This window comes from Jaculus jaculus, chromosome 18, assembly GCF_020740685.1.
Source record: "Jaculus jaculus isolate mJacJac1 chromosome 18, mJacJac1.mat.Y.cur, whole genome shotgun sequence".
Lineage (NCBI taxonomy): Eukaryota > Metazoa > Chordata > Mammalia > Rodentia > Dipodidae > Jaculus > Jaculus jaculus.
The window spans coordinates 14352296-14380269 of NC_059119.1; the positions used below are offsets into that span (position 1 = coordinate 14352296).

The 27974-nt window shown below is 43.4% G+C and overlaps 1 protein-coding gene across 2 annotated transcripts; it reads right to left on the minus strand.

Moving 5' to 3' along the window:
- Positions 1–3015: 3015 nt before the first annotated feature.
- Ecd (ecdysoneless cell cycle regulator) lies at positions 3016–27839 on the minus strand. 2 transcript variants are annotated; one of them, XM_045137764.1, is made up of 14 exons: positions 27713–27839; positions 25355–25563; positions 20747–20864; positions 18338–18425; positions 18051–18229; positions 15593–15785; positions 14249–14377; positions 11474–11602; positions 10334–10419; positions 9429–9535; positions 9109–9295; positions 7328–7395; positions 5412–5617; positions 3016–3293 (listed from the first exon to the last, which is right to left on the minus strand). In XM_045137764.1, the coding sequence occupies exons 2-14, from the start codon at positions 25557–25559 to the stop codon at positions 3066–3068; spliced, it is 1923 nt and encodes a 640-aa protein (XP_044993699.1). In that variant the 5' UTR covers positions 25560–25563; positions 27713–27839; the 3' UTR covers positions 3016–3065. The 2 variants fall into 2 exon arrangements, with proteins under 2 accessions (XP_044993699.1, XP_044993698.1); XM_045137763.1 differs by having other exon boundaries at positions 27650–27821.
- Between the last annotated feature and the right edge of the window lie 135 nt (positions 27840–27974).

Below are 27974 nucleotides of genomic sequence, written 5' to 3' on the forward strand. Positions count from 1 at the left end.
TACTAATTTATGATTAAGACACAAGCCCCAACAATCTTAAGCTTACTCATACAACACAGTTCTACACCAGAAGAGATTCTAGAATTACACAAGATGAAGTCCTCAATTTCCTTGACCCCAGAGGGTCCCTGCTGTCTTCACTGGCAGTAAAACATCATTAGTGGGGGAATCGGCGTGCCTTCACCTGGAATCCTTGAAGGTGAGTATGTGATAGGTCACAACTGTTCTGTTAGACTGGCAGCTTGCCTTCACCCGAGATGAACCCCACATAGAGAAAAGCACCCAGGAAAGAGGGCCTGGGATTTCTTCATATCTTGCGGTCAGAAGAAAACAGTTCAGGGTCCATGTGGATTACTGTCTATCTTGGGGGTGTGTTTGTGGGAACATGTGTACACATCCCCAATCTGAAAACAGAAAGGGAGAGTGCGCAGGGTTCCCGGTTAACTGTTTGCTGTTTGATTGACGTGTTTTTTTTGGAAAAGATGGGAGTAGCTAACAGGAGGAACTGCAACACTGAACTTTGTTGTCCTGGCACAAGTGAGGTAGAGGGCTTTGCTGTAGAACCCTAAGGATTTCAGAGAACTGAGGCAAAAGACAGGAATGGGATGCTAAAGATGGCAGATAGACTGGCACAGGGCTACCAGGCCTGCCTATCTACATAATACACGTTCAACAATGAGTTATGAAAGTGTTGAAAATAGAGTCCAGCGAAGCCACGACGTAGACTACCCAAACCAGGCAAAACCTAATAACAAATACAGTTGTCACCAGAGTGAATTAGGGTAGGCAGTTAGTTAACTCTGGAAATGAGAAATTAATTCCCCCTTTTTTTTTTTTTTTTCCCCTGAGGCAGGATCTCATGTAGCCTGGGCTGACCTTGAACCCATTATGTAGCCAAGAATGACCTTGAATTTCTGGTTACCCTGCCTACACTTCCTGAATTCTTGGATTACAGGTATGAACCAGCACACTGGTTTATGCAGTGCTGGTGATTGTTTTGGGTTTGTTATTGCTGCTGTTGTTGTCTAGCCCAGACTGACCTAGAACTCACTCTGTAGTCTCAGGGTGGCCTCGAACTCACGCTGATCCTCCTACCTCTGCCTCCAGGAATGCTGAGATTAAAGGCGTGTGCCACCACACCCGGCTCAGGTGCTGATAATGGAGTCCAGGGTTCTGTGCATGCTAGACAAGCCCTCTACCCACTAAGTTCTGCCCACCCCTTGCTTCATTCCTCACTCTGTTTATCTACTTCCCTTTCCCTCCCCAGCATTTAATCCCCAGAGAAAGGAAATGTCATGGACAACAAGCACAGTGTGGGAAAAACTTTCTTATAACCAAGTTAGGATAATATTTTTTGTTTTTCAAGAAAAGGTCTCACTCTAGCCCAGGCTGACCTGGAATTCACTCTGTAGTCTCCAGGTGGCCTTGAACTCACTGTGATCCTCCTGCCTCTGCCCCCTGAGTGGTGGATGGAAAAGAGAATCATGGGATCATAAATATCCCCTTAGGTTGGATTGGATGTTGGTTATAATACAAAGAAACAACTAAACATATATATGTGCATTTGAGTTTAATTATTCTGAATGTAGTTATTAATACACATTTAATTTGAATTCCAAATTAAAAACAAAGTTCCTTATCCTTGGTGATATAAATAAAAATTAACTAATAAATTTAATATGTGAGCCAGGTGTGGTGGCGCCTTTAATCCCAGCACTCAGGTAGCAGAGATAGGAGGCTCACTGTGAGTTAGAGGCCATCCTGAGACTACATAGTGAGTTCCAGGTAAACCTGGGTTAGAGTGAAACCCTACCTCCAAAAAAAATAAAATAAATAAATAAATAAATAAATAAATAAATAAGGGGCTGGGGAAATGGCTTAGCAGTTAAGGCATTTGCATGTGAAGCCTAAGGACCATGGTTTGATTCCCCAGGACCCACGTAAGCCAGATTCACAAGGGGGCACATGCATCTGGAGTTCATTTGCAGTAGCTGGAGGCTCTGACGCACCCATTCACTCTCTCTATCTGCCTCTTTCCCTCTCTCTCTCTCTTTCTCAAATAAATAATAATACATTAAAAAAAAAACAAAAAAAACCCAAAATTGAATATGTGATTTAACATAGATATTAAAATTTTGTACTAATGAATTATGATACACTACTTAAAAATATTTATTTTTATTTATTTATTTGAGAGTGACAGAGAAAGAGGGGGGGGGGAGAGAAAGAAACAGAGAGAATGGGCGCGCCAGGGCCTCCAGCCACTGCAAACGAACTCCAGATGTGTGCGCCCCCATGTGCATCTGGCTAACGTGGGTCCTGGGGAACTGAGCCTTGAACTGGGGTCCTTAGGCATCAGAGGCAAGCGCTTAACTGCTAAGCCATCTCTCCAGCCCCTGATATACTACTTTTAAAAAACATTTTATTTATTTATTTATAAACAGAGAAAGATAGAAGAGAGACAGAGGGACAGAGAGAGAGAGAATGGGCATGCTGGGGCCTCAAGCTGCTGCAGAGGAACTCCAGAGGTGTGCGTCACTGTCCATCTGGCTTTACGTGAGTGTGGGGAGTTCAAGATTGTTAAGCTTTGCAGGCAAGATATAGTACCTGGACTGCATAAGAGTAAAAGAAGTCTGGCCATGGTGGGCCACATCTTTTCTTTTCTTTTCTGTTTTTGGTTTTTCGAGGTAGGGTCTCACTCTAGGCCAGGCTGACCTGGAATTAACTCTGTCATCTCAGGGTGGCCTTGAACTCACAGCAATCCTCCTACCTCTGCCTCCCGAGTGCTGGGATTAAAGGCATGCGCCACCACGCCCGGCTCAGGGTATTTTTTTAAGTTATTAAGACAATGCCTAGGAAGAAAAAGACTACCCTAAACAAACGAAACACCCTCCCATGTACCTGAGTTGAGACCACAAAGACTCTGACAGAGGGACACTGGGGCTTAGGAGAAGTCACCCTGTGAAACTTGGAATGAAGCAACATTCCTGCTAAGTGAATCAACGAGAAACGGACTCACTTGGACTCATCATTTATTCCAGTAGGAAAGGCAGCGGGAGTGCTGGCTAGTCTCTCACTGGCTTACTGTGTCTGTGGTCAGAGTTGTCAGGCAGCTGCACTCCCATGCTCTGGAGAAGGTTGGAAGCTGGTCCTGCCAGTCCCGCTTGGGAGCTGTAGGACTCCAGGATATTTGAAACCAGGTTCAGATCCACATCCACTGGTGTCACACCACAGTCTCCTGCACCAGAATCTTCCTCGTCTGAATTTGTACTCTGGCTTGGATGTTCCTTATTCTGGAGGGAATAGAGAATCATGGTATCATAAATATCCCCTTAGGTTGGATTGGATGTTTGTTACAATAAAAGAAATAACTAAGCACATATATGTGCATTTGAATTTAATTAGTCTGAATGTAATAATTAATACACATTTAATTTGAATTCTAAATTAAAAATAAAATTTCTGTGGTGATATCAAATAAAAATGAACTCTAATAATAAATTTAATATGTGAGTCAGGCGTGGTGGCACACACCTTTAATCCCAGCACTCGGGAGGCAGAAGTAGGAGGATTGCCATGAGTTGGAGGCCACCCTGAGACTACATAGTGAATTCCAGGTAAGCCTGGAGAGTGAGACCCTACCTTGAAAAACAAAACAAAACAAAAAGATTCTAAGAGTCATAGTGTAGAAAGGAGTATCCTCCTGAGGCCACCCCTCCCCCAGTACTGATGCATGCCTGATCCCATAGTGAACACCAGTAACCCCACTGGGGAGGACTCTCAGTGGAATGGGGGAAGGGGAGAGAGGATATAAGAGGATAATATGAGGATAACATGCAATGTGTTCATACAATAAAGTCTGTGATTAATAAAAATTCACAAAAGGAAAAAAAGGGGTCTGGAGAGATGACTTAGCGGTTAAGGCATTTGCCTGCAAAGCCAAAGGACCCAGGTTCAATTCCCTAGGAACCATGTAAGCCAGATGCACAAGGGGGCACAGGCATCTGGGGTTCGTTTGCAGTGGCTGGGGGCCCTAGCGTGCCCATTTTCTCTCTCGCTCTCTACCTATTTCTCTATCTCTCAAATAAATAAATAAATAAATAAATATTTTTAAAAAGGAGAAAATGGGCTGAAGAGATGGCTTAGTGGTTAAGACACTTGTCTGCAAAGCCTAAAGACCTAGGTTCAATTCCCCAGTATCCGCATAAGGCAGATGCACAAGGTGGCACGTGCATCTGGAATTCGTTTGCAGTGGCTGGAAGCCCTAGTGTACCCATTGTCTGTCTCTTTCTCTTTCAAATAAACAAAAAAAAAAATAAAATGTTAAAAAAGAAAATCTTAGATTAAAAAAAAAAAAAGAAGGGAAGGAAAGGAGAAGGGAAAGAAGTAATATTATTGACATTTAGAAAACATAGTTGATAATCTGTTCTTTTTGTCTTTTTTTGGTAATGAGGATTGGCCCACGGGCCTTCAGTATGCTAAGCACTTGCTATCAGTAAGCCACACACTCAGCACCCCTCCCCCATGCACACACGCACACCTACAGGTAAGGTCTTTCTGTGTTTCCCAGGATGGCCATGAGCTCCTGGGCTTAAGCACTCCTCCAGCTTCAGCCTCCAGAGTAGTACGGATTTCCAGGCATATACCACTACACCTAGTTCCTATAATCTTTCATTCTTCCAGGGTAAAAAGAAAAACTAGTCTTATTTTTTTAAAAAAATTAATTAATTTATTTATCTGAGAGAAAGACAGGGAAAGAAGAAGAGACAGAAAGAAAAGAAATGGGCAATCCAGGGCCTCTAGGCACTGCAAAAGAACTCCAGGCGCATGTGCCACTGTGTGCATCTGGCTTATGTGGGTGCTGGGGAATTGAACCTAGGTCCTTAAGCTTCATAGAGAAGCGCCTTGACTGCTAAGCCATCTCTCCAGCCTCCAAAAACACTAGCATTCTTGAGATGGACAGTATAGCTTAGTGATAATGTGTTTAGCATGTACAAAGGCCTGAGTTTGATCAACCTTATGCACAAATGAATAAATAAATAATAAGTGTTTTTATTTATTTCAAATCTCACTATATATCTCAATAACTAGTCTATAATTTATACCAAATATAAAAATATGATTTTAGGGCTAGAGGGATGGTTTAGCATTTAAGGTGCTTGCCTACAAAGCCAAAAGACCCAGGCTTGATTCCCTAATACCCACATAAAGCCAGATGCACAAGGTGGCGCATGCACCTGGAGTTCGTTTGCAGTGGCTGAAGGCTCTGGCACGCCCATTCTTTCTCTCTATCTACCTCTTTCTCCTTCTCAAATAAAACAAAATAAATTAAAAAAATATTTTTTAAAAATATGATTTTTAGCTATTGTATAATAGTCAGAGGAAGGGCAAGATAGAAAAAATATACTTACCATTTGCTTCCGAGTGGTAAAACTTTTGCCAATGCTGGTGTGTGCCAGTTCCTGGTCCATCCGGGCCATATAAGACTTGAGGCTGTCAAGGGTCCCCTTCAGAGAGCCAGGCTCCTGTGTGTCCAGGTCAAGGTCCTCTTCGCTGTCCAAACTCTCGAAGTCTTCCTCATCCAGATCATCCGAGTCCGACTCGGGAGCCTTTGGCCCTATATCGACCCCGACACAGAAAGAACCACTTAGTAAATTGTGTTTAGTGATTATACTTCCCAAAAGAAATATTTTTATTTTTTATGTGTTTACTAGAGAGAGTCAAAAGAACTGAAATAGTACACAAAGACCAACATAGATAGTCAAACTATTTTATAAAACTCCCTTCCAAAAATGGTATTGAAGATAGGTCTTTGCAGGAAAATGCACAGGATGAGCCGAGAGATTCAACTGTCTTTGTCCCTCATCTTTTTATTTATTTGTGTGTGCGTGCACAAGGGCTTGTTGCTGCAAACAAATGCCTATCCCACTTTATGTGGGTGGCTGGGGAATTGAACCCAGACCAGCAAGCTTTGTAATCAAGTATCTTTGACCGTGGTTCCTTCTCCCTAACCTTAAATGTTATTTATTTATTTTTAGGGATTTAAAAATATATTTTTTATTTTTAAAATTTATTTGCTTATTTATTAGAGAGAAAGATACAGAAGAAGTAGGCAGGTAGAAAGAGAGAGAGAAAATGGGCAAGCTAGGGCCTCTAGCCACTGCAAATGAACTCCATATGTGTGCACACCCTTGTGCATCTGGCTTACATGGGTTCTGGGGAGTCAAACCTGGGTCCTTTGACTTTGCCAGCAAGCGCCTTAACTGCTAAGCCATCTCTCCAGCCCCTTTTCTTGTTTATTTGAGGAAGGGTCACACTCTGACCCAGGCTGACCTGGAATTCACTATGTAGTCTCAGGGTGGCCTTGAACACATGGTGATCCTCCTACCTCTGCCTCCTGAGTGCTGGGATTAAAGGCAGGCACCACCACGCCCAGCTCATTTATCTTTTTAGCACAGTCCCTAGAAGTGAAGTTCGTAACTTAAAAGTTATTAATATTCTTGGGCTGGAGAGATGGCTTAGCGGTTAAGCGCTTACCTGTGAAGCCTAAGGACCCCGGTTCGAGGCTTGGTTCCCCAGGTCCCACGTTAGCCAGATGCACAAGGGGGCGCACGCGTCTGGAGTTCGTTTGCAGAGGCTGGAAGCCCTGGCGCGCCCGTTCTCTCTCTCTCTGTCTATCTGTCTTTCTGTGTCTGTCACTCTCAAATAAAAATTAAAAAAAATTAAAAAAAAATATTCTAGAGAGCCAAAACGTCCTCTGAAAGTAAACTTGAACCTCTTACACTTCTACCTCCACAGGTCAACAGTGTTCACTTTTCCGTTCCCTAAAAAAAATACCTTGTAAACTTTTGTCCCCAGTAAGATGGGCAAAAACTGCATACTTTCATTATGCACCTGCTTGCTTACTAGAAGTGTTAAATGTTTTCAAACATTTACTGACTATATTTCTTCCCCAGTGCACTGCCTATTCACAATCCTGTGCTGTTTTTATTGGGATACTTGTTATTTTCTTAAAGATTTGTAAAACAGGAAGTCTGAAAGAGAAAACATGACATGGAAGCCAAAGTTACAGTTCTATTTAAACACACAAGGTTCGCTGACTCAAACACTGATGATGAGAATGAGAAGCTACCACGTCCAGCGCTAGCCAGGCAGCTTCTGGGAAGTCACGCAACAGGGCAGTAACTCATGGCTAAAACCAACTCAAAACCGCCGAGAAAGAAATACTGCGGCCTGTTCTCCAATGGGATTTGATGCTCCAGTGTTCTAGCAACAGCCATATTCCGTACAGTTTCAGAATGAAAGTGAACAGCATGCCATCACTCACCTAAAATCTTATCAAAATAATTAAGGAAAGAATCTGCGTCAAAAGTGATGGGAGCCTCAGATGCGTCGCTGAAAGATCAAAGGAAAGAAGAGTTAGTTTATCCTGCATACAACTCTCTGAGACTTCTCCTAAAATGGTGTCATTCCTAGGAAAACTACCAGAAATATCCAAGAGAGGAACAGAAGGGAAAACCATTCTTTAAATGTTTGGCTTTTGTAGGTCAACAGAAACAGGAAATGCTGATGAAAGAAAGGTTAAGAACTATGTCATGTTTACACACTATTTAGGGAGCCACTGTCGGTGGACCCCCCCCTAGAAGACACATCTAGTATAATAAGTAATTTGTCTGGGCTCATTTACAAAAGCTTAGTTCTTTAAGAATCAGAGCTTATACCTCTAATCCCAACCTGGTGCTACATGAGACGTTGTTTCCAAAAAAAAAAAAAAAGGTTAACGGGGGCTGGAGAGATAGCTTAGCGGTTAAGCGCTTGCCTGTGAAGCCTAAGGACCCCGGTTCGAGGCTCGGTTCCCCAGGTCCCATGTTAGCCAGATGCACAAGGGGGCGCACGCATCTGGAGTTTGTTTGCAGAGGCTGGAAGCCCTGGCGCGCCCATTCTCTCTCTCTCCCTCTATCTCTCTTTCTCTCTGTGTCTGTCGCTCTCAAATAAATAAAAAAATAAAAATTAAAAAAAAAAAAGGTTAACAAATAAGAATAAATATACATATATTTTCCCTTATTTCTGCCCCCCCTTTTTTTTTCTCAAGGTAGGGTCTCACTCTAGCCCAGGATGACCTAGAATTCACTATGTAGTCTCAGGGTGGCCTCAAACTCATGGTGATCCTCCTACCTCTGCCTCCCGAGTGCTGGGATTAAAGGCGTGTGCCACTGTGCCTGACATCTCTGCATTCTTAAAGAGAGAATGATAAACATACATGTTTTTAAATTTTAATCTTTTCTACAGTCTCAAGAGCATCAACAGTATTTCAGAATTTGCTGGGCTGGGAAAATAGCTCAGGAGGAGAGTACTTGTTAATGACTACAAAGCTTTGGGTTTGATTCCCAGCACCACCTAAAAGTATATATACATACATACATATACATACACACACACATGTACATATGTATGCATGTATGATATGTATATTTGCACAAGTAACAATTCTATCTACCTTTTCTCCCTTTACTTGCCAAGAAGCACAGAGAGAGAGAGAATGGGTGTGCCAGGGTCTCTGGGTCATTAGGCTTCACTGGCAAATGCCTTATCTGCTAAGCCATTTCTCCAGTCCAGTAAGTTTTCATTATATCAGGCACCAAAGGAAAGAAACAAGTAATAAAAAAAAATTTTACTTTAAAACAGAGAGCTTAGCACTTAAGGCGTTTGCCTGCATACCCAAAGGATCCAGGATCGATTCTCCAAGACCTGTGTAAACCAGATGCAAAAGGAGGTGCATGTGTCTGGAGTTCGTCTGCAGTGGCTGGAGGTCCTGGCACACCCATTCTTTCTCTCTCTCTCTCTCTCTGCCTCTTTTTCTCTCTCAAATAAAAAAAATTTAAAAAAATAAAAATAAAATAAACTTTAAAGAAAAAGAAAGAAATACCAGTGCAGCAGCATGTGTCTAGTAACATACTCAGGAGGTTAAGACTGAGGGATCACTCAAGCCCAGGAGTCTAGGACCAACCTAGGCTCCACAGGGACAAACTGAAACCACACAGGGAAGTTGGCACTTTCCCACACTGGGTGGCTGGAGGATTTAGATGTTTCTACTTGAACATGAATTACCGAGGCAGCTCTGCTCCCTTGTGGGTTGAGACTTTGGAGATGAAGGCTTTCACGCTCTGGGAGACCTGCGTCAAGTCATAGTTCTGCTCCTCTTCCTCCTTGGAAGTGGGCTGCAATTCTTTTTTGCTGGCGGCTTCTTGCAGGAGCTGGTCTAGCTGATCTGGTGAGAGATCTAACCACTGGTCATCTGAGAAAGGAAAAAAGCATGATATTGCCAGCCCCAGTTCACAGCAGAGGTCTCCTGGGAAAGACCTCGGGCCATTTAGTTGGTTGTCTGAATTCTTGTCAACCCTCCTGGTCAAGCTTGGCCTACCACTTACCATCCTCTGGGGGAAGGATAGCTTCTTCTTTCTTAAGCTCTTCTATATCAAATGGTACTGTCTGCAATACAGTTAAGACTTCTTCACCTGGGCTCATGGCAAGTGAACTGTAAAAAATAAGACAGGAAGCTGGGTGGGGTGGCACACGCCCTTAATCCCAGCACTTGGGAGGCAGAGGTAGGAGGACCACCTTGAGTTTGAGGCCACCCTGAGACTACATAGTGAATTTCAGATCAGCCTAAGTTAGAGTGAGACCCTATCTTGAAAAAAAAAATTACACACACACACACACACACACACACACACACACACATATCGTAGAAGTCAATAAATCAAAATAATAGTGGTCCACCTTGGTATAAAGATTTTCCTTCTCGAAGAGGGGAGGGGAGGATACTTAATAGGTTGATATTGTATATATGTAATTACAATGATTGTAATGGGGAGGTAATATGATGGAGAATGGAATTTCAAATGGGAAAGTGTGGGGTTGGGGAGGGAGGGAATTACCATGGGATATATTTTATATTCATGGAAAATGTTAATAAAAATTAAAAAAAAAAAAGATTTTCCTTCTCACATTATTCTCTACTTGTACTAGAATATCTAAGTTATTTTCATAAGAACATCAAAACATTATTTAAAAAAAAACTACCCAGGGGGCTGGGAAGATGGCTCAGCAGTTAGGGTGCTTGCCTGCAAAGCCTGCTAGCCCAGGTTCCATCCACAGCTACCCATGTAAAGCCAGACAGATAGGCATTTGTTTGTCACAGCAAGAAATCCTAGTGTGCCCGCAGCGCCCCCTCCATGCAAACAAATCAAAACTGAAGAAAAAAAAAAAAAAGAACTACCCCACTACCAGCAACCTGTCTTAGTTTGGGGTAGATGTCCCACCTGTCACTCACCTTTCTGGCCTGTTTACTGAAAGTTGGAAGTAGTTCCTTGCCATTTCTAGTCTCTCTTGGTATGGAGCAGAACCTTCTATCAGTCCCTTAAAAAAAATAATAATGGTCTGTCAGAGCAGTACTGACACACTGTTCAGGAGGTCAGAGGCCCCAATTCCAGCCTCTGCTGTCACTGACATGCCGTCTGGACTCCAGCTTCTTCAGAGTAGGAGACAAAGCTCCTAATTGTTTTTACCACCCGGGGATGCTTCCTAGTTTGGAAGGTTTTTCTTTCTGTTTTTTTTTTCTTTTTGGTTTTATTTTTATTTATTTATTTGAGTGACAGAGAGAAAGAGGCAGAGAGAGAGAGAGAGAGAGAGAGAGAATGGGCACGCCAGGGCCTCCAGCCACTGCAAACCAACTCCAGATGCATGCGCCCCCTTGTGCATCTGGCTAACGTGGGGCCTGGGGAATCGAGCCTCGAACCAGGGTCCTTAGGCTTCACAGGCAAGCGCTTAACCGCTAAACCATCTCTCCAGCCTTTTTTTTAAATATATATATCCATTTTTATTATTTTTTACTAATATATAATTAGCTAATTTATAAAACAAAATGTAGAAAATTTACTCAAGAGAGGCAGAAGTAGCAAAATCTTGCCATAACTATCCTTCCTTCCTTCCCTTTCCTTTCCTCTCTTCTTTCCTTTCTCCCCTTCCTTCTTTACTTTCTCCCGTCCTTCCCTCTCTTTCTTTTTCAGTTTTTTGAGGTAGGGTCCCCTCTAGCTCAGGCTGACCTGGAACTTACTTTGTAGTCTCAGGGTGGCCTTGAACTCATGGCGATCCTCCTACCTCTGCCTCCCGAGTGCTGGGATTAAAGGCACGCGCCACCACACTCAGCCTGTCTTCATGTTTGATTTATCAATTTTTCCAGTTGTTCATCAGATACAAACAATACATTTTATAACTTGACAAAAATAGCATTAAAGTTCTCTAGTATTGCAAATCAGTCCACAGACAACACCTCACATGTGCTATGAACACCTCAAGTAACACTGAAAAAGGCCCCTTTTGTTTGAGCTTCTGTAGTGATGTGACACTTTTTACATCAGTCTCTGGCTTCATTTTCTCTGGATTGTACACTAGAAAAACAGACAAGTCCTACCTTAAAGTAGTCATTCTTTTTCAGACTTTCAAGGAAGCTGGCCCACAGTGGTGAGGGGGTCACAAGGGATTTCCTGGAGTCAGAAAAATGTGCACTGCATCTGGAGCATAGAATCTCAAATCCATGCGCCTACATGAGATGGGCAGAATTGTTATAAGTAGCTCTTGGAGTTCCTTCTTCCTGCATCATCTTAGGCTAAATTACTTTCTATTTAGCCACACTCAAGGTGACTGGAAACATGGGCCTTTAGACATACTTGTAACACCTTTTTTTCCCCTCTTTTTTGGGGGGAGGGGGTGTGGGACTGAGTTTCATGTATCCAAGGCTGGCCTCCAAATCTCTATGTAGCTCAGGATAACCTTGAGTTTCTGATCCTCCTGTCTCCACCTCTGGAATGCTGGCTGGCATGTGCCACCATGTCCAGTTCAGTGGTTTCGTGACCCAAACCCAGGGCTTTCCGTGTGCCAGGCAAGAACTCTACCAACTGTGTCATCTTCCCGAGCCAACACTTTAAATTTTATGAAAATAAGAATCTATTTACAAGTTTCTCAGTCTTTAAAGAATACTAAATATCAGCCGGGTGTGGTGGTGCACGCTTTTAATCCCAGCACTTGGGAGGCGGAGGTAGGAGGATCTCTGTGAGTTCGAAGCCACCCTAAGAATACAAAGTGAATTCAAGGTCAGCCTGAGCCCGAGTAAGACCCTTCCTTGAAAAACAAACAAACAACAACAACAACAAAAATAGAAAAAAAAACACTAAATATCATAAAGGGAAAGAAAATAATGCAAAATAAAGATTGAGATATTCTCTTCAAAGGGATTCTTTTTCCTTCTGTCTAATGAACCAGAAATTTAAACCTATTTCTAGTTTTTTTTTCTATTTCTTACTTGATTATGCAAAGTTTTACAAAAGATTTCTTCTCTAGCAAAAATTATAAATAAGTTGAATAGGGTCTTCAACATAAAAAAGGGAGGGAACCATTTCAAATTCTTTGCTTAAAAAATATAATGGATGGCATGGTGGCGCATGCCTTTAATCCCAGCACTCAGGAGGCAGAGGTAGGAGAACTGAAGTGAGTTCGAGGCCACCCTGAGATTCCGTAGTGAATTCCAGGTCAGCCTGGGCTAGAGTGAGACCCTACCAGGAAAAAAACACAAAAAAACAAAAACCAAAAACTACACACACACACAAGTGTATACACAGTGGATGAAGATAGCACAATAATTGAACAGGATGCTTCTCTGGTCATTGTCACTCTACTTCCAACTTGTGCACCTCCTTTTGGAAGAAATCTGTGCACTAAAGCAGGTATCTGTTTAAGTATTATCTTCCCTTTTGTCCCTCAACAACAGCATACTCGCTGTTCTGCAACCTGCTATTTTACACTTAGCCATGTTCGCCTAGATAATTTCACACAGAACAGGCTGTATTTACCTCACTATTCTTCTACTGCCATCATGTTAAATAGTGTCTAAGCTTTCACTACTACAAAGAACACTGTTAGGGGAATGCTTATATGCATGTCTTTTACAGGTGTAAAATATACGGAAGACACAAGTCTAGAAGTGAAAGAGCTATAGAAAATGGCCAGTGCAATTTACATGTTTGCAATTATTGCCAAATTGTTCCCCACAGGGACTGAGTCAACTTACAGCTCTTTCTTTTTATGTTTTATTTTGCAGGGTCTCACTCAAGCCCAGGCTGACCTGGAACTCACTCTGTAGCCTGGGCTGGCCTCAAATTCACAGTGATTCTCCTACCTCCGCCGTCCAAGTGTTGGGATTGTAGGCATGAGTCATTATGCTAGCCATTATGTTATGTTAGAATTTATATTTCAAGCCAGGCGAGGTGGCACACGCCTTTAATCCTAGCACTCGGGAGGCAGAGGTAGGAGGATCGCTGTGAGCTTGAGGCCACTCTCAGACTACAAAGGTAATATCAAGTCAGCCTGGGCCACAGTGAGACCCTACCTCAAAAATAAACAAACAGATAAATATAAAAAAGGAGGGAAAAAAAGAAAGGCGAGAGGCTGGTTAGTATTCTTTACCTACTGATTTATAAAAATAACGTATATGCTGTCTCAAGGTTTTCTGCTATCTTTGGACTGTATGGAACTTTTCTTTCCTATGTAGAATTTCTTCTTCTTTTCTTTTTTTGGTTCTTGTCCTGAATCAGAGTTTATTAAATTACTCAGGCTGGCTTCGAACTCCTGGGATCTAGCAGGGACCACAGACGTACACTGTGGTTGGCTAGAATTTTGTACATAATTACATTTATCACTCTTTTATTGCTTCTAGTTATGAATCATGCTTACAAAGACCTTTCTTATTCAGATGATAAAAAGTTTTCAATGTTTATAATTTCCGAGTCTGAATGAAGTTTTCTTTGGTATAGATGTATGGGAATCAACTTTGATTTTCTGAATGGCTTCAGTGTTGTCCTATTACTGTGTATCAAATAATTCTTTTTTTTTTTTTTGCTTTGTGTGTTTTTTCGATGTAGGGTCTCACTCCAGCCCAGGCTGACCTGGTATTCACTATATAGTCTCAGGGTGGCCTTGAACTCACAGCAATGTTCCTACCTCTGCTGGGATTAAAGGTGTACACCACTATGCTTGGCTGTAAATAATCCATTTTTTAGCTTATGATTTGAAGTAACACATTCTACTGCATTCTTACATAAAAGGGCCTATTTCTAGACCTCCTGCTCCATGTCATTATCCTGTTAAAGCTCTTTCATGTAAATAAAAAGAAAATATTCTGGTTTAACATTACCAACTTCATGCCCAATTCATAGGCTCGGTACTGGGGATGAGACGGAGATGGCAGCCTGTATCCACTGCGCCGGTCTGGCACAAACCTCTGTTGCACCAGCTGTGCATATAGACATTTGGTGAAAGTGACCTGGACACGGGGATACAAAATACGTGAAATTTTCCCTGAAATTCTGAGTATCACTTCACAGTTAAAAATCTAAAAATACATCTAGCCATGAGCTTTATTTATATTCACATACTCAGAGGTAAAGGGCAAAGATCCAACCTACTTACCACCTACTTGTTTTTTTTTTTAATTTATTTATTTGAGAGCTACAGAAAGAAAGAGGCAGAGAGAGAGAGAGAATGGGAATGGGCACACCAGGGCTTCCAGCCACTGCAAATGAACTCCAGACACATGCACCCCCTTGTGCATCTGGCTAATGTGGGTCCTGGGGAATTGAGCCTCAAACCAGGGTCCTTACGCTTCACAGGCAAGCGCTTAACCGCTAAGAAATCTCTCCAGCCCCACCTACTTGTTTTTATAAACAGTTTATGATGATAAAACATACCACAACATTTACCCTACTGCCTACTTTGGAGTTAATAATACTGGAATGATCATTAGTTACATTAAGGCAATTTTGGGGGTGGATGTAGAAGATAACTTTTAAAAGATAAAGTGATTTACTGTTAAGAAGAAAATAATTATAGAAAGTGGGAAAATATGATCAAAAATAGGTAAGAGGGCTGGAGAGATGGCTTAGCAGTTGAGGTATTTGCCTGCAAAGCCACAGGACTCAGGTTTGATTCTCCAGTACCCACATAAAGCCAGATGCACAAAGTGGTGCATGCATCTGGAGTTCGTTTGCAGTTCATTCTCTGTCTCTCTTTTATCTCACAAATAAATTAATTTAAAAAAATAAGTAGGAAACTAAAATGAAGAGATGCATTTCTCAAAAACCTCCTCCACTGGGCTGGAAAGATGGCTTAGCGGTTAAGGCACTTGCCTGTAAAGTCTAAGAACCCATGTTCAACTTCCCAGGTCCCACATAAGCCAGATGCACAAGGGGTCACAAGCACAAGGTCGCACATGCGCACAAAGTGAGGTACGTGTCTGGAGTTCAATTGCAATGGCTGGAGGACCTAGTGTGCCAATTCTCTCTCTCTCTTCCTCTCTCATTAAAAAAACAAAAAAGTTAAAAAAAAAGCTTCCTCCACTGGTGAAGAAAGAAGAGAAAAAAAAATTATATTAATTTTCTAAGAGGATTAGAACATTTCCAATTTTTTTTTCTAGAGAATCAAAATAATGCTTGAGCTCTCCAGTGAGAGAAGCTAAGTTACCAAGAGAGAGAAAGCTCACCGATGTCATGACTCGGGTCTCAGGCAGGAATGTCTTGAAAACACGGCAGGCTCGCAGGTCAATGGGGTCCCGCAGATAGAAAGCCTGGACGGCTGCGGCCACCAGTCTTGGCCGCTGCTTTAGAACTGCCACAATGCCCGCTGGAAGGAAGCAGTGTGCTCGGTGAAGGGAGGCTTGGATCTTTCCTGGGTACCTACGACAGGTAACATGAGTGCTTTTATTGTATATGTAAATAGCTAGAATTCCTAGGCCACACGTATCCTCCTTAACATCTTACCTTGTCTTGGTTCATCAAGAATGAGTAGAAAGTGATAGAAAGGGCTAAGGAAAAGAAAAAGATGTAGGGAAAAAGAAGAGTAGGAAGAAATGAAAATAAAGATAAGTGATGATGGCAACGAAACAAGAACAAAATTACCAGCTACGACTACATAGCAAATTCCAGGTCAACCTGGGCTAAAGCTAGACTGTACCTCACAAAAACAAAACAACAAAACAAAAACCAAGTACACTGTCTTCCTAATCTTTTCAGTTGTAAAGGTCTCAATTGTTTTTTCTTTTTCTGTTTTTTTGAGGTAGGGTTTTGCTCTAGCACAGGCTGACCTGGAATTCACTGTGTAGTCTCAGGGTGGCCTCAAACTCACAGCGATCCTCCTCCCTCTGCCTCCCGAGTGCTGGGATTAAAGGCGTGCACCACCATGCCCAGCAGGTCTCAATTTTTTTTTTTTTTTACCCAGGGATATAGATAATATTTTGAGTTCATATCTAATGTAAACAAATGCAAAGATGTTAGGGGTAAACTATTTTTATTTATTTATTTGAGAGGGAGTGAGAGAGAGGAAAAGGCAGATATATAGAGAGAGAATGTGTGCATCAGGGCCTCCAGCCACTGCACATGAGCTTCATACACATGTGCTACCTTGTGTAGCTGGCTTACATGGGTACGGGGGAATCAAACCTGGGTCCTTAGGCTTCACAGGCAAACACCTTAAACACTAAGCCATCTCTACAGCCCGACTATAAGCATTTTTTTTTCACGCATAACACCTTATTATACACTAGAGTCTCCTTTGCCTGGGGACAGCTGGAATTGGACAGTGCACAGCCTAGTGCCCACACACTATGGACACAAGCTTCCGCACTGACTAGCACTCACACAGCTGCTCACCCCTCACAAGAGCCGTGAAGCCTCACCAGGGCCATCCAGTTCTGCCCCAGGCTCTTACATAAGCATATCCACCACATCACACGCACAGACACCCTCAACCAGGTGAGGGCACCAACTGGAGCACCCTTGATGGCATTCACACCTAGTATTTGACTCATCCCAGTCCTGCAGGTGACAGCCCCTCTGGACACGCATGCGCACACCTGCGCCCGTGTCCCCCCCCCTCCCTCCGGGGCCTCTGTCGGGCAGGGAAGCTGGCTCGCACATGCGATGCCGTCTAGAGAGAACCCAGAAGCTCCAGAAATGCGCAGCGAGGTGGACGCCCAGGGCCCGGGGCTGCTCAGGCTCTCACTGCCCGCCCCAGGTTCGAGGTGCCACGGCAGGGCAGAACAGAGCAGGTGGAAATAGGAGGTGCTGGGAGAGGAGGGAGGCCCTCGAGAGAAAGTCCAGGGAAGTACCGGAGCTCCGCCGGGTCTCTAGGCGCAGTGCCCTTGAACAGGGGCCTCAGAGCTGCAGAGACGGGCAACGTGCCTGCACATTGGCCGCCCACCCGTGCCAAGGTGAGGGGGCTCACTCGCCCGGCCCATGGCCTCGCTCTAGCCCAGGCTGACCTGGGATTCACTATGTAGTCTCAGGGTGGCCTCGAACTCACGGCGATCCTCCTATCTCTGCCTCCCGAGTGCTGGCATTAAAGGCGTGCGCCACCACGCCCAGCTTATAAGCATTTTTAATGAGAAGTAAAACTACATTTGAGCCAGGCATGCTGGTGCACATCGGGAACTGCAGCTATGCACGAGGCTGAGGGAAGAGGATAGTTTGAGCCTCAGGCTTCAAGACGAGTCTGAGCAACACAGGAAGATGCCCAATCAATCAGCTAGTCAAAATTTTTGTTTCTCGACTTCAAGTCCCATAAATTTAACTTATTAATTACACGAAAACAGATTTTGATAAAATATAAATGAGCAGTAATACAGGTGATGGGCATTCTATATTCCAAGAGAGATCTGTACTGCTCTAAACCAAAAGGCTCCTCAACTAACAATATCAGTGTTACTTTTTAAATACCTATATATATATTTATTCGTTGATTTGTGTGTGTGCATGTGCACGTGAGTGTGTATGAACGCACACCAGGATTTCTTGCCGCTGCAAACGAAAGCCAGACAGATGCATCGCTTTTTGTGTCTGGCTTTACATGGCTACTGGCCAACTGAACCCAGGGCCGGAAGGCTTCGTAAACAAGTGCCTTGAACCACTGAGCCCCGACCCCAGCCCCAGTGTTAACCGTCTTACCCTCGGATACGCCTATTCACGGCAGCACGTATCGCTTCTGAAGCCAGCACTTCCTTTGGGTGTGCAGAGATGATGCTTAGGGCCAGTGGGATGGTGGGGGTCATGGCAGGAAGCGAGGGCACAGCTTTCGTTTTCCCTGGCACAGGAATAATGCACAACTCCCCGCGGTGGAAAAACACCTGCAAAATAGCACAACTCAATTCTCTTGGTGGACCCTAGAAAACTCATATGAAAATCATGCGACGTGACTTCGTCCCTGTAAATTTCCTGGGCTTGAGGAAACTTACCCTATTGTCACTGTTATCAGGCTCCAACCATTTAGGGACAAAGTCGGCAGCTTCTATTAACAAGAACTCACCATCATTGTCTTCGATCCTAGTGAAAGAGAAGATCCAGTTTTGTAGAGAAAAAAAAAAAAAAAAAAAACTGCATATTTGCCAGTTATCAAAATAGCTAAGTTCATACACATTTTCCCTTAAATAAATGTCTGAGCATGTACTAAGTACAGACTGATGTAAGACAAGACAATTTAAAACACAGTTAAGCCCTAAAGGAGACTACAAGATTGTGAGACAGAGGTGGAAATAACATTAACTCAAAATACGGAAATACTTAGGTACTATAAGGTTTCAAACTAAGGGGAAAAAAAAATCACATTGGGCTAGGGAGACAGCTCAACAGGAAAGAGCACTTGCCACAAGTATGAGGGCCTGCGGCCACTGGAGGTCTTTTCTCCAGGACCCATACAAATGCCTGGGCATGGCCACTCACGGCTGCAACCCCAGCCCTGAAGGGAGCAGAGACTGGAACAAAAACCACAGCTCCGGACAGGTACGGTGGTGCATGCCTTTAATCCCAGCACTCGGGAGGCAGAGGTAGAAGGATTGATGTGAGTTTGATGCCACCCTGAGACTACATAGTGAATTCCAGGTCAGCCTGCGCTACAGCGAGACCCTACCTCGAAAAAACAAAAACAAAAAAACAAACAAAAACCCAGCTCCAGAGCCGGGCGTGGTGGTGCACGCCTTTAATCCCAGCACTCGGGAGGCAGAGGTAGGAGGATTGCCATGAGTTCAAGGACACCCTGAGATGACAGAGTTAATTCCAGGTCAGCCTGGACCAGAGTGAGACCCTACCTCAAAAAACCAAAAAAAAAAAACAACCAGCTCCAAGTTCAGTGAGAGTCTGTCTCAAGGAAACATAGGGATGAGCGATAGAAGGGGCTACTCATCGTTCTCTGGCTTCTATACCATGCACAAGTGCGCACATCTGCACATACATGTACATACACTGCACATGTACACACACCAGTAACTTAGAGCAAAAATTAGGAAAACTTTTAGGTGGAAAGTATTGTTTGGACCTTGAAAGAATTTTTTTTTGTCTCATTTATTCTTATATTTAATTTTCTTACTTTCCTAAGATATTTATGTGTGTGTATGGGGGGGGGAGATATATTTATGTGTGTGTGGAAGTAAAGGGACAACCTTGAGGTATTTGTGCTCCACCTTCTTTGAGACAGGGTCTCTTGCCACTGCAAACAAGCTGGCCCACAAGCTTCCCATTCTCCTTGCTCTGCCTCCCATTGTCACAGGCTCACCAGGATGACAAATGAATGCTCTACTCTAGCCAGCAGGCTCTGCTAGCAAGTGCCTTTAACCACAGAACGTGGGACTACAGAGTTCCAGGTTGGCCTGGGCTAGAGTGAGACCCTACCTTGAAAAGAACAACAACAACAAAAATTCAATAATAAAACTTTTTATCTTCCTTCTCTTTTGTTCTGCTGAAGAAGCTGAGTGGGTAAGATATCAGATTTGGGGACTGACTAGGAAAACTAGAATTTAAAAAAAAAAATGTGAGATGCCCTCTGCTGGTACAACTTAGTAATTACAGAGAACTATCTGTACCCTACCCAGCCAAGTAGGGTCTCACTCTAGCCCCGATGACCTGGAATTCTCTATGTAATCTCAGGCTGGCCTTTAATTTACAGCAATCCTCCTACCTCTGCCTCCCAAGTGCTGGGATTAAAAGTGTGGGCCACCATGCCCAGCTGAATTTGTTCTTTTATAGTTAGAATTTATTGTACTTATTTGAAACAAAGTGTTTCAGTATGCAGCCCAGTCTGGCCTCAATTTTGAAATCGACATCACTTCACTTCTTCAGTGTGCCACCAACCAGGCCACGATTAGAATTCAAAACAAGCAAAATTTGAAATAAATGGTTTTGCCACTAATCAACCACTGGGACCTCATGAAATTACAGAGCTTTTGTACAATAAAGGACACTGTGAATTGAGTAAAGAGGCAACCTACAAAATTAGAGGAAATTTTTGCCAGCTATACATCTGACAGAGGATTAATATCCAGGATGTCTGGAATTCAGTTGCAGTGGATGGAGGCCCTGATGCACTCATTCTCTATCTGCCTCTTTCAAATAGATAAATAAAAATAAAGTTAACAACAAAAAAAAGCAAGAAGCCGGGTGTGGTGGCACATGCCTTTAATCCCAGCACTCAAGAGGCAGAGGTAGGAAGGAGGATCACCATTAGTTTGAGGCCACCCTGAAACTACATAGTAAATTCCACGTCAGCCTGGGCTAGAGCGAGACCCTACCTGGAACCAAAAAAAGAAAGAGGAAAAAAAAAAGTAATCAGTTTAAAAACTAGAATTGCCTTAGAAGAATTACAATAGCAATACCTTGCTACTAACTCTGGAAACTCCTTTGTAATCTGCTTTATTATGTAAACTATAAACCATTCATCTTCAATGTTATCCCCAAACTTTGTCATGCCATATATATGAGCAGGAACACCTCCTATAAACAAAAGAAAAGGAATCACATATCAGACATGTTTGTCAATGCAAATAAAAATACATTTCATCATTCTACTGAACTATTCAGTTAACTACCTTCCAAATCCTATTCTGGGAGCAAGGGTTGTAATTCTGAACAAGATACAAAATGCCTTCAGGGTCTGAAACAAGAAGCAGACAACCAAACTGTATTTTGAAAAAAGATGATGGGTTGGAGAGATGGCTTAGTGACTAAGGCACTTGCCCACAAAGCATAAGGACCCAGGTTCGATTCCCCAGGACCCAAGTAAGCCAGAGGCACAAGGTGGTGCATGCATCTGGAGTTCATTTGCAGTGGCTAGAGGCCCTGGCATGTCCATTTACTCTCTCTCTCTCAAATAAATAATTAAAATAAATAAAGTATTTTTAAAAGATGATGACTCTAGAAGAGGTGATGGAAGAATGTAAGAGCTGGAGGGTGGGAAGGATCACAAGCACTGTGGGTGTGACAAGGACACGACACTCATGAGCTCACAGCACTGTGGTCTCTTACACAAGACCTGCTCGCTATGGGGCCAGGCAGCGGTCTGTGATGGAGAGGGGAGGGACTTGAGAGGCTACTCCCCTCCCTGATGAGCCAATGACAAAGATGAAGAGTACAGTGGGACTGAGGGAGATAAAGGAGAATAATGTGGGGTATGATCAAAATGCAACATATATGTATGAAAAATTAAATTTAAAATAGGTCTGGAGAGATGGCTCAGAGGTTAAGGTGCTTGCATGCAGAGCCTAACAACCAGAGTTTGATTCCCTAGTACTCATGTAGAGCCCAATACACAAAGTGGTGTGTGTAGCTGGAGTTTGTTTGCAGTGGCTAAGAGGCCCTGGTGTGCCCATTCTCTGTCTCTCTTCCCTCACTCTGTTTGCTACAAATAAATTTAAATATATATATATATATATATATATATATATATATATATATATATATATATATTTTTTTTTTTTTTTTTTTTTTCAAGGGCCAGAGAGATGAGTTAGCAGTTAAGGTGCTCGCCTCTGAAACCTAAGGAACCAGGTTTAATCCCCCAGAACCCATCCATGTAAGCCAGATGCACATGATGATGCATGTGTATGGAGTTCTTTTGCAGTGGCTAGACGCCCTGGTGTGCCCATTCTCTCTCTTTGCTTGCAAATAAATTTTAAAAAAAATGTTTTTAAGGGGTTAGAAAGATGGATTAGCAGTTAAGGTGCTTGCTTCTGAAGCCCAAGGACCCAGGTTTGATTCCCCAGTACCCACATAAAGCCAGATGCACAAGGTGATGCATACATCTGGAGTTCATTCTGGTGTGCCCCTTCTCTTCCTCTCTATCTGCATATCTCTCTCTCTCTCTCAAATAAATAATAAATTTTTAAATGTTAGTTTTAGGGCTGGAGAGATGGCTTAGGGGTTAAGGCACTTGCCTGTAAAGTAAAATAACCTAGGTTCAATTGCCTGGGACCCATGTAAAGCCAGATACACAAGGTGGCACATGCATCTGGAGTTCATCTACAGTGGCTAGAGGCCCTGGTGCACCCTTACTCACTCTCTCTACTTGCAAATAAATAAATAAAATATTTTTAAAATGGTAGCTTTAAAAAAATAAAATATTAGCCTGGTGTGATGGTGCACACCTTTAATTCCAGCACTTAGAAGGCAGAGGTAGGAGGATCACCATGAGAGTGAGGTCAGCCTGAGACTACATAGTGAATTTCATGTCAGCCTGGGCTACAGCAAGACCCTACCTCAAAAAAATTTTAAAAATAAAAGTAGCTGGGCGTGGTGGCACACGCCCTTAATCCCAGCACTCGGGAGGCAGAGGTAGGAGGATCGCTGAAAGTTCGAGGCCACTCTGAGACTGCATAGTGAATTCCAGGTCAGCCTGAGCTAGAGTGAGACCCTACCTCGAAAAACCGAAAAAAAAGTAAAATATTTGTAGGGGCTATTGGGATGGCTTAGCAATTAAGGTGCTTGCTTGCAAAGGCTAAGGATAGAGGTTCAGTTCCCAGTACCCATGTAAGCCAGAACATGCCTCTGGAGTTCGTTTGTAGTGGTTGGAGGCCCTGGCACACCCATTCTCTCTCTCTCTCTCACTGTCTCTCTCAAATAAGTAAATTAAAAAAATATTTTAAAAACATATTTTTTAATTAAAAATAGCCGGGCATGGTGGTGCATGCCTTTAACCCCAACATTTGGAAGACAGAGGTAGGAGGATTGCTGTGAGTTTGAGGCCACCTTGAGAATATACAGTGAATTTCAGGTCAGTCTGGGCTAGAGCAAAACCCTACCTCGAAAAACAAACAAACAAAAACCAGGAAAGATAAAAATTAAAATTATATTAGGGCCAGATGTGGTGGCACATGCGTTTAATCCTAGCACTTAGGAAGCAGAGGCAGTAGGATCACCGTGAGTTCGAGGCCAGCCTGAGACTACGTAGTAAACTCCAGGTCAGCCTGGGCCAGCGTGAGACCCTTCCTCAAAAAACAAACAAGCCAACCAAAACAACCAACCAACCAACCAAAAAAAGACAGTGACAGTTGACATAGGCCCTCACACCTATAATCCCAGCACTAGTGAAACCGAAGCAGGAGGATCACTGTGGCTGTGAAGCCAGCCTCGGCTGTGCAGCAAGTTTCAGGGCAGCCTAGACTACACTAGACTACAAGGATTCAGAGTGAAACGTTGTTCTAATTTTTTTTTTTTAAGATGAGTCCTAAGAGCATTGTATGACCATAAAGGATCTTGTTATGTATAGCCCAGACATGATCTCAACCTAGTGGTCCTACTGGGATTACAGACATGGGCACCATTCCTGGATAAGAGGTTGATTTCAGGTGTAACATACTGATGTGACAGTCTTCATGCCTAAAAACATCACATGCATTCCAGTAAATAAGACTTCAATAAAATTAGAGCTGGGGCTGGGGACAGCTGGAAAGATGGCTCAGAGGTTAAAGCACTTGCTTGCAAAGCCTAATAACACAGGTTCAATTCTCCAGTACCTATGTAAAAGCCAGATGCACATTGTGGTGCATGCATATGGAGTTTGTTTGCAGTGGCTGGAGGTCCTGGTGTGCCCACTCTGTCTCTCTTCTCTCTCTCTGATTCCAAATAAATAAATAAATAAATAAATAAAATTTAGAGCTGGGGACATAGTTCAGTAGTAGAACACTTGTTTAGCATGCACAATGCTCTGGACTCAATCCCCATTGCTGGGGAAGAAAGTTCAGTAAGGGCTGGAGAGATGGCTTTGCGGTTAAGGCATTTGCCTGTGAAGCCTAAGGACCCAGGTTTGGTTCCCCAGTACCCATCTAAGCCAGATATACAAGGTGGTGCATGTATCTGGAGTTCATCTACAGTGGCTAGAGGCCCTGGCATGTCTATTCTCTCTCTTTCTTCCTCTCCCTTTCTTTCTCTCAAATAAATAAATAAATATTTTTAAAAGTCCAATAAAACTAATAGCATAGCCAGGTGTGGTGGTTCATTCCTTTAATCCCAGCACTTGGGAGGCTGAGTTAGAAGGATTACCATTAGTTTGAGGCCAGCCTAGGACTAGTGAGTTCCAGGTCAGCCTGAGCTAGACTCAGACCCTACCTCACAAAGAAAAAAAGTAAATAACATGGGAGATATTTAGCAATTACTAGCCAAAGATAACAAATTGGCGCTAAACTGTGTGCCAGTCTGACAGTATCCCAAGATGGCGCAATTCCTGTTCCACAATAGAGCCCCAGATCATCTATCTATTATTCACTTTCATAAAGTTGTAAGAAATGATAGGACAGACCACTATATTTTGCCAGAGGTCAGAACTCTTAACATTGACAACACAGGGAACCAGTAAAGGGAACTCAAAATGTTTCCAAGCAGGAGCTGCAGATTCTAAAGCCCAGTAATCTCTCTTTAGAAGCCAGGTGAGACAACTCTGAAATCCCCACCAAAACTATGTGAAACATTGCAGCCTGCCAAAGACATCATCAGCAAGACAAGGGCTGAGATGTAGCAAAAAGGGAGTTATGACTAAAGAGGTCAGATAAGCCTGAACCTATGTAGCATATAAACTTTGATACATTATGGCATAGTAGTTATCAAAACAACAGCCATGAGGTTAATAATGTTTAATATAAGCTAGGGCCTGAAGTAATGACTATTTGAAAGTTTTGATTACTATAAGTTGAATTTTCAAAAATATTTATTTATGAGAGAGAAAGAGGCAGATGGTGGTATGAGCACGGCAGAGCATCTAGCTACTGCAAATGAACTCCAGATGCATGTGCCACCTTGTGCATCCAGCTTTATGTGGGTACTGGGGAATCAAACCCGGGTCCTTTGGCTTTGCCGGCAAGTGTCTATAACCTCTAAGCCATTTCTCCAGCCTGAGTTAATTTTTTTGTTTTTTTAATTCAGGGGCTTAAAGGATATAAGCAAACATCATGAATCTAAAAAGCCAAAGACATATGAAATATAGATTATTTTACCTTTCCCAGGCTTATATTTGAGGTTGAAAGGCTGGTTCTGCCAGATATAGGGGACCAGCATAGGTGCAAGCCAGGTCATTATTCTCTCAACATACTTCTGGAGAATCTCTTTGTGTTCTTCTGGCTCCCTTGCTTCATCTGGTATCAGGAACAGGCGGTACTCCACAGCGTCTTCCACTGTAGCAAACTTCATATTTTCCTCCATTGTTCTTTGAAAAGAACATTCAAAGTGGTTCCATGAACACTTTTCCAAAATTCTTCATCAAGACAGACAGACAGACACACACACACACACACACACACACAATTTTTTTTGAAGGGTCTTGCTCTCTAACCCACACTGACCTGGAAATCACTATGTAGTCTCAGGATGGCCTCAAACTCAAAGTGATTCCCCTACCTTTGCCTCACAAGTGCTGGGACTAAAGGCGTGCACCACCATGCCCAGTATCATCAAGATTTTTTAAAAAATATATTTTATTTATTTGTGAGAGAGAGAGAGAGAGAGAGAAAGAAAGAATAGGCGAGCCAGGGCCTCCAGCCACACTGCAAACGAACTCCAGATGCATGCGACCCCTTGGGCATCTGGCTTAGGTGGGTCCTGGAGAATTGAACTGGGATCCTTTGGCTTTGCAGGCAAACACCTTAACTGCTAAGCCATCTCTCCAGACATTTTTTTTTTAAATTTTATTTATTTGAGAGCGACAGACACAGAGAGAAAGACAGAGAGAGAGAGAGAGAGAATGGGCACGCCAGGGCCTTCCAGCCTCTACAAACGAATTCCAGACGCGTGCGCCCCCTTGTGCATCTGGCTAACGTGGGACCTGTGGAATCGAGCCTCGAACCGGGGTCCTTAGGCTTCACAGGCAAACACTTAACCACTAAGCCATCCCTCCAGCCCTCTCCAGACATTTTTTAAAAAAATATTTTTTATTTATTTGAGAGAGAGAGAGAGAGAGAGACATCATCAAGATTTTTGACTTGATCATACACCTCCTTATTTAATCTTATTTTAATAACATTTTATGCTTAAAACTATGTCCCTTACAACTAAAATTATGCTGAAAGGAAACCTTGGTATCATCCAGTGATTGAAGGTCAATGTCACTTTCCCAAATTAACTAATAAGTATGTATAAATGAAGTTTAAATGTGCAGTGGGTGTGCCTATAGATAGTCTAAGAAACTCGAGGCAGAAGTATTACTTGAGTCGAGGAGTTCCAGGCTAACCTAAGTAACATAACAAGGCCCTGTGTCTTTTTTTTTTTTTTTTTTTTTTTTTTTTTGGTTTTTCGAGGTAGGGTCTCACTCTGGTCCAGGCTGACCTGGAATTAACTCTGTCATCTCAGGGTGGCCTTGAACTCAGGGCGATCCTCCTACCTCTGCCTCCCGAGTGCTGGGATTAAAGGCGTGCGCCACCACGCCCGGCTTGGCCCTGTGTCTTAAATGTTTGCATCTGTACTAAGTGGTGGTGTAGCACAAGTTGAGAAACACTACACCACTTCTTACTGTCAAAATTCCCAGCTCTGCTTCGAACTGATTGCATGCTTTGGCCATGTCATTTGCGCTCTCTCTCTCTCTCTCTCTGGAGTTTTTTCCTTAAGCTTTTTCCTTGCGGAATAGAAATCTTACTCTGCCCCCCACCCCCTAAAATCCTTTAAACTCGTCTGATCACATGTTCTCAAGTGCAATGTCCCGCGTTCTGCAGCATTTAAAGCTCTCCCTTTTGCACGCATTTCAGGGCATGGGGAAATTCAAAACTGCAAGACATCCGTGTACTGCCATCTCATCTCAGATAATCGGTTTTGGATGGTCCACCTCATGCAACGATGTAATTCTTAAGCTCCTTTGGCTCTGCAACGGAGCTCTTATGAAACCACCCAGTCACATCACACCAGGTCCAAATCATCCTGCTTTCAACCCGAAGAAGGGTCAAACAGTAATTCTACCCACCTACCCAATAAAAACAAGTACAACTCACTCTGCAGATTACTCCAGTTAACACCTCTCCCTACAAATGAAAAAACCGAGCGCACGCCTTTTATCCCAGCGCGGGGGGGGGGGGAGGGGGGAGGGTCGCCGTGAGTTCGAGGCCACCCTGAGACTACATAGTGAATTCCAGGTTAGCCTGAGCTAGAGTGAAACCTGAAAAACCAGAAAAAGAGAAAAGAAAAGAAAAAAAAAAAACAAGAGAAAAAAGAAAAGAAAAGAAAAAACCGGGGGGAAGGGCTCACAGAAAGAAGCGACCAACGAGCAGGGCCCCGGCTCTAGCATGAAAGCAGCTCCCTTCTCCCACCTGACACGAAAGGCAATGCCCCTTAGGGTCCTAGGTCCTCGCCGCGAGTGGGTCAGGACTCACGTCCGCCGCCCAAGCCGTGAGCGGGCTGGGTTCCCACGCTGGGACTGGATCCTGCGCGCCCGCCGAGGCCCCGAGAAAAGTCGGAAACCCGAAAGCCCGCGGAACCTCGGGTTTGCGCTCCCTGCTGCGCACCGGCCCAGAGTCCGTGAGCGCGCGCGACGCCCCCGCTTCCGGCCGCGAGGGGGAAGTAGGGCGGTGGGACGACTGTAGGGTGGGCACGTCGGGAAGCAGCGATCTGGAACCTAAGCGACGGGGCGAGACT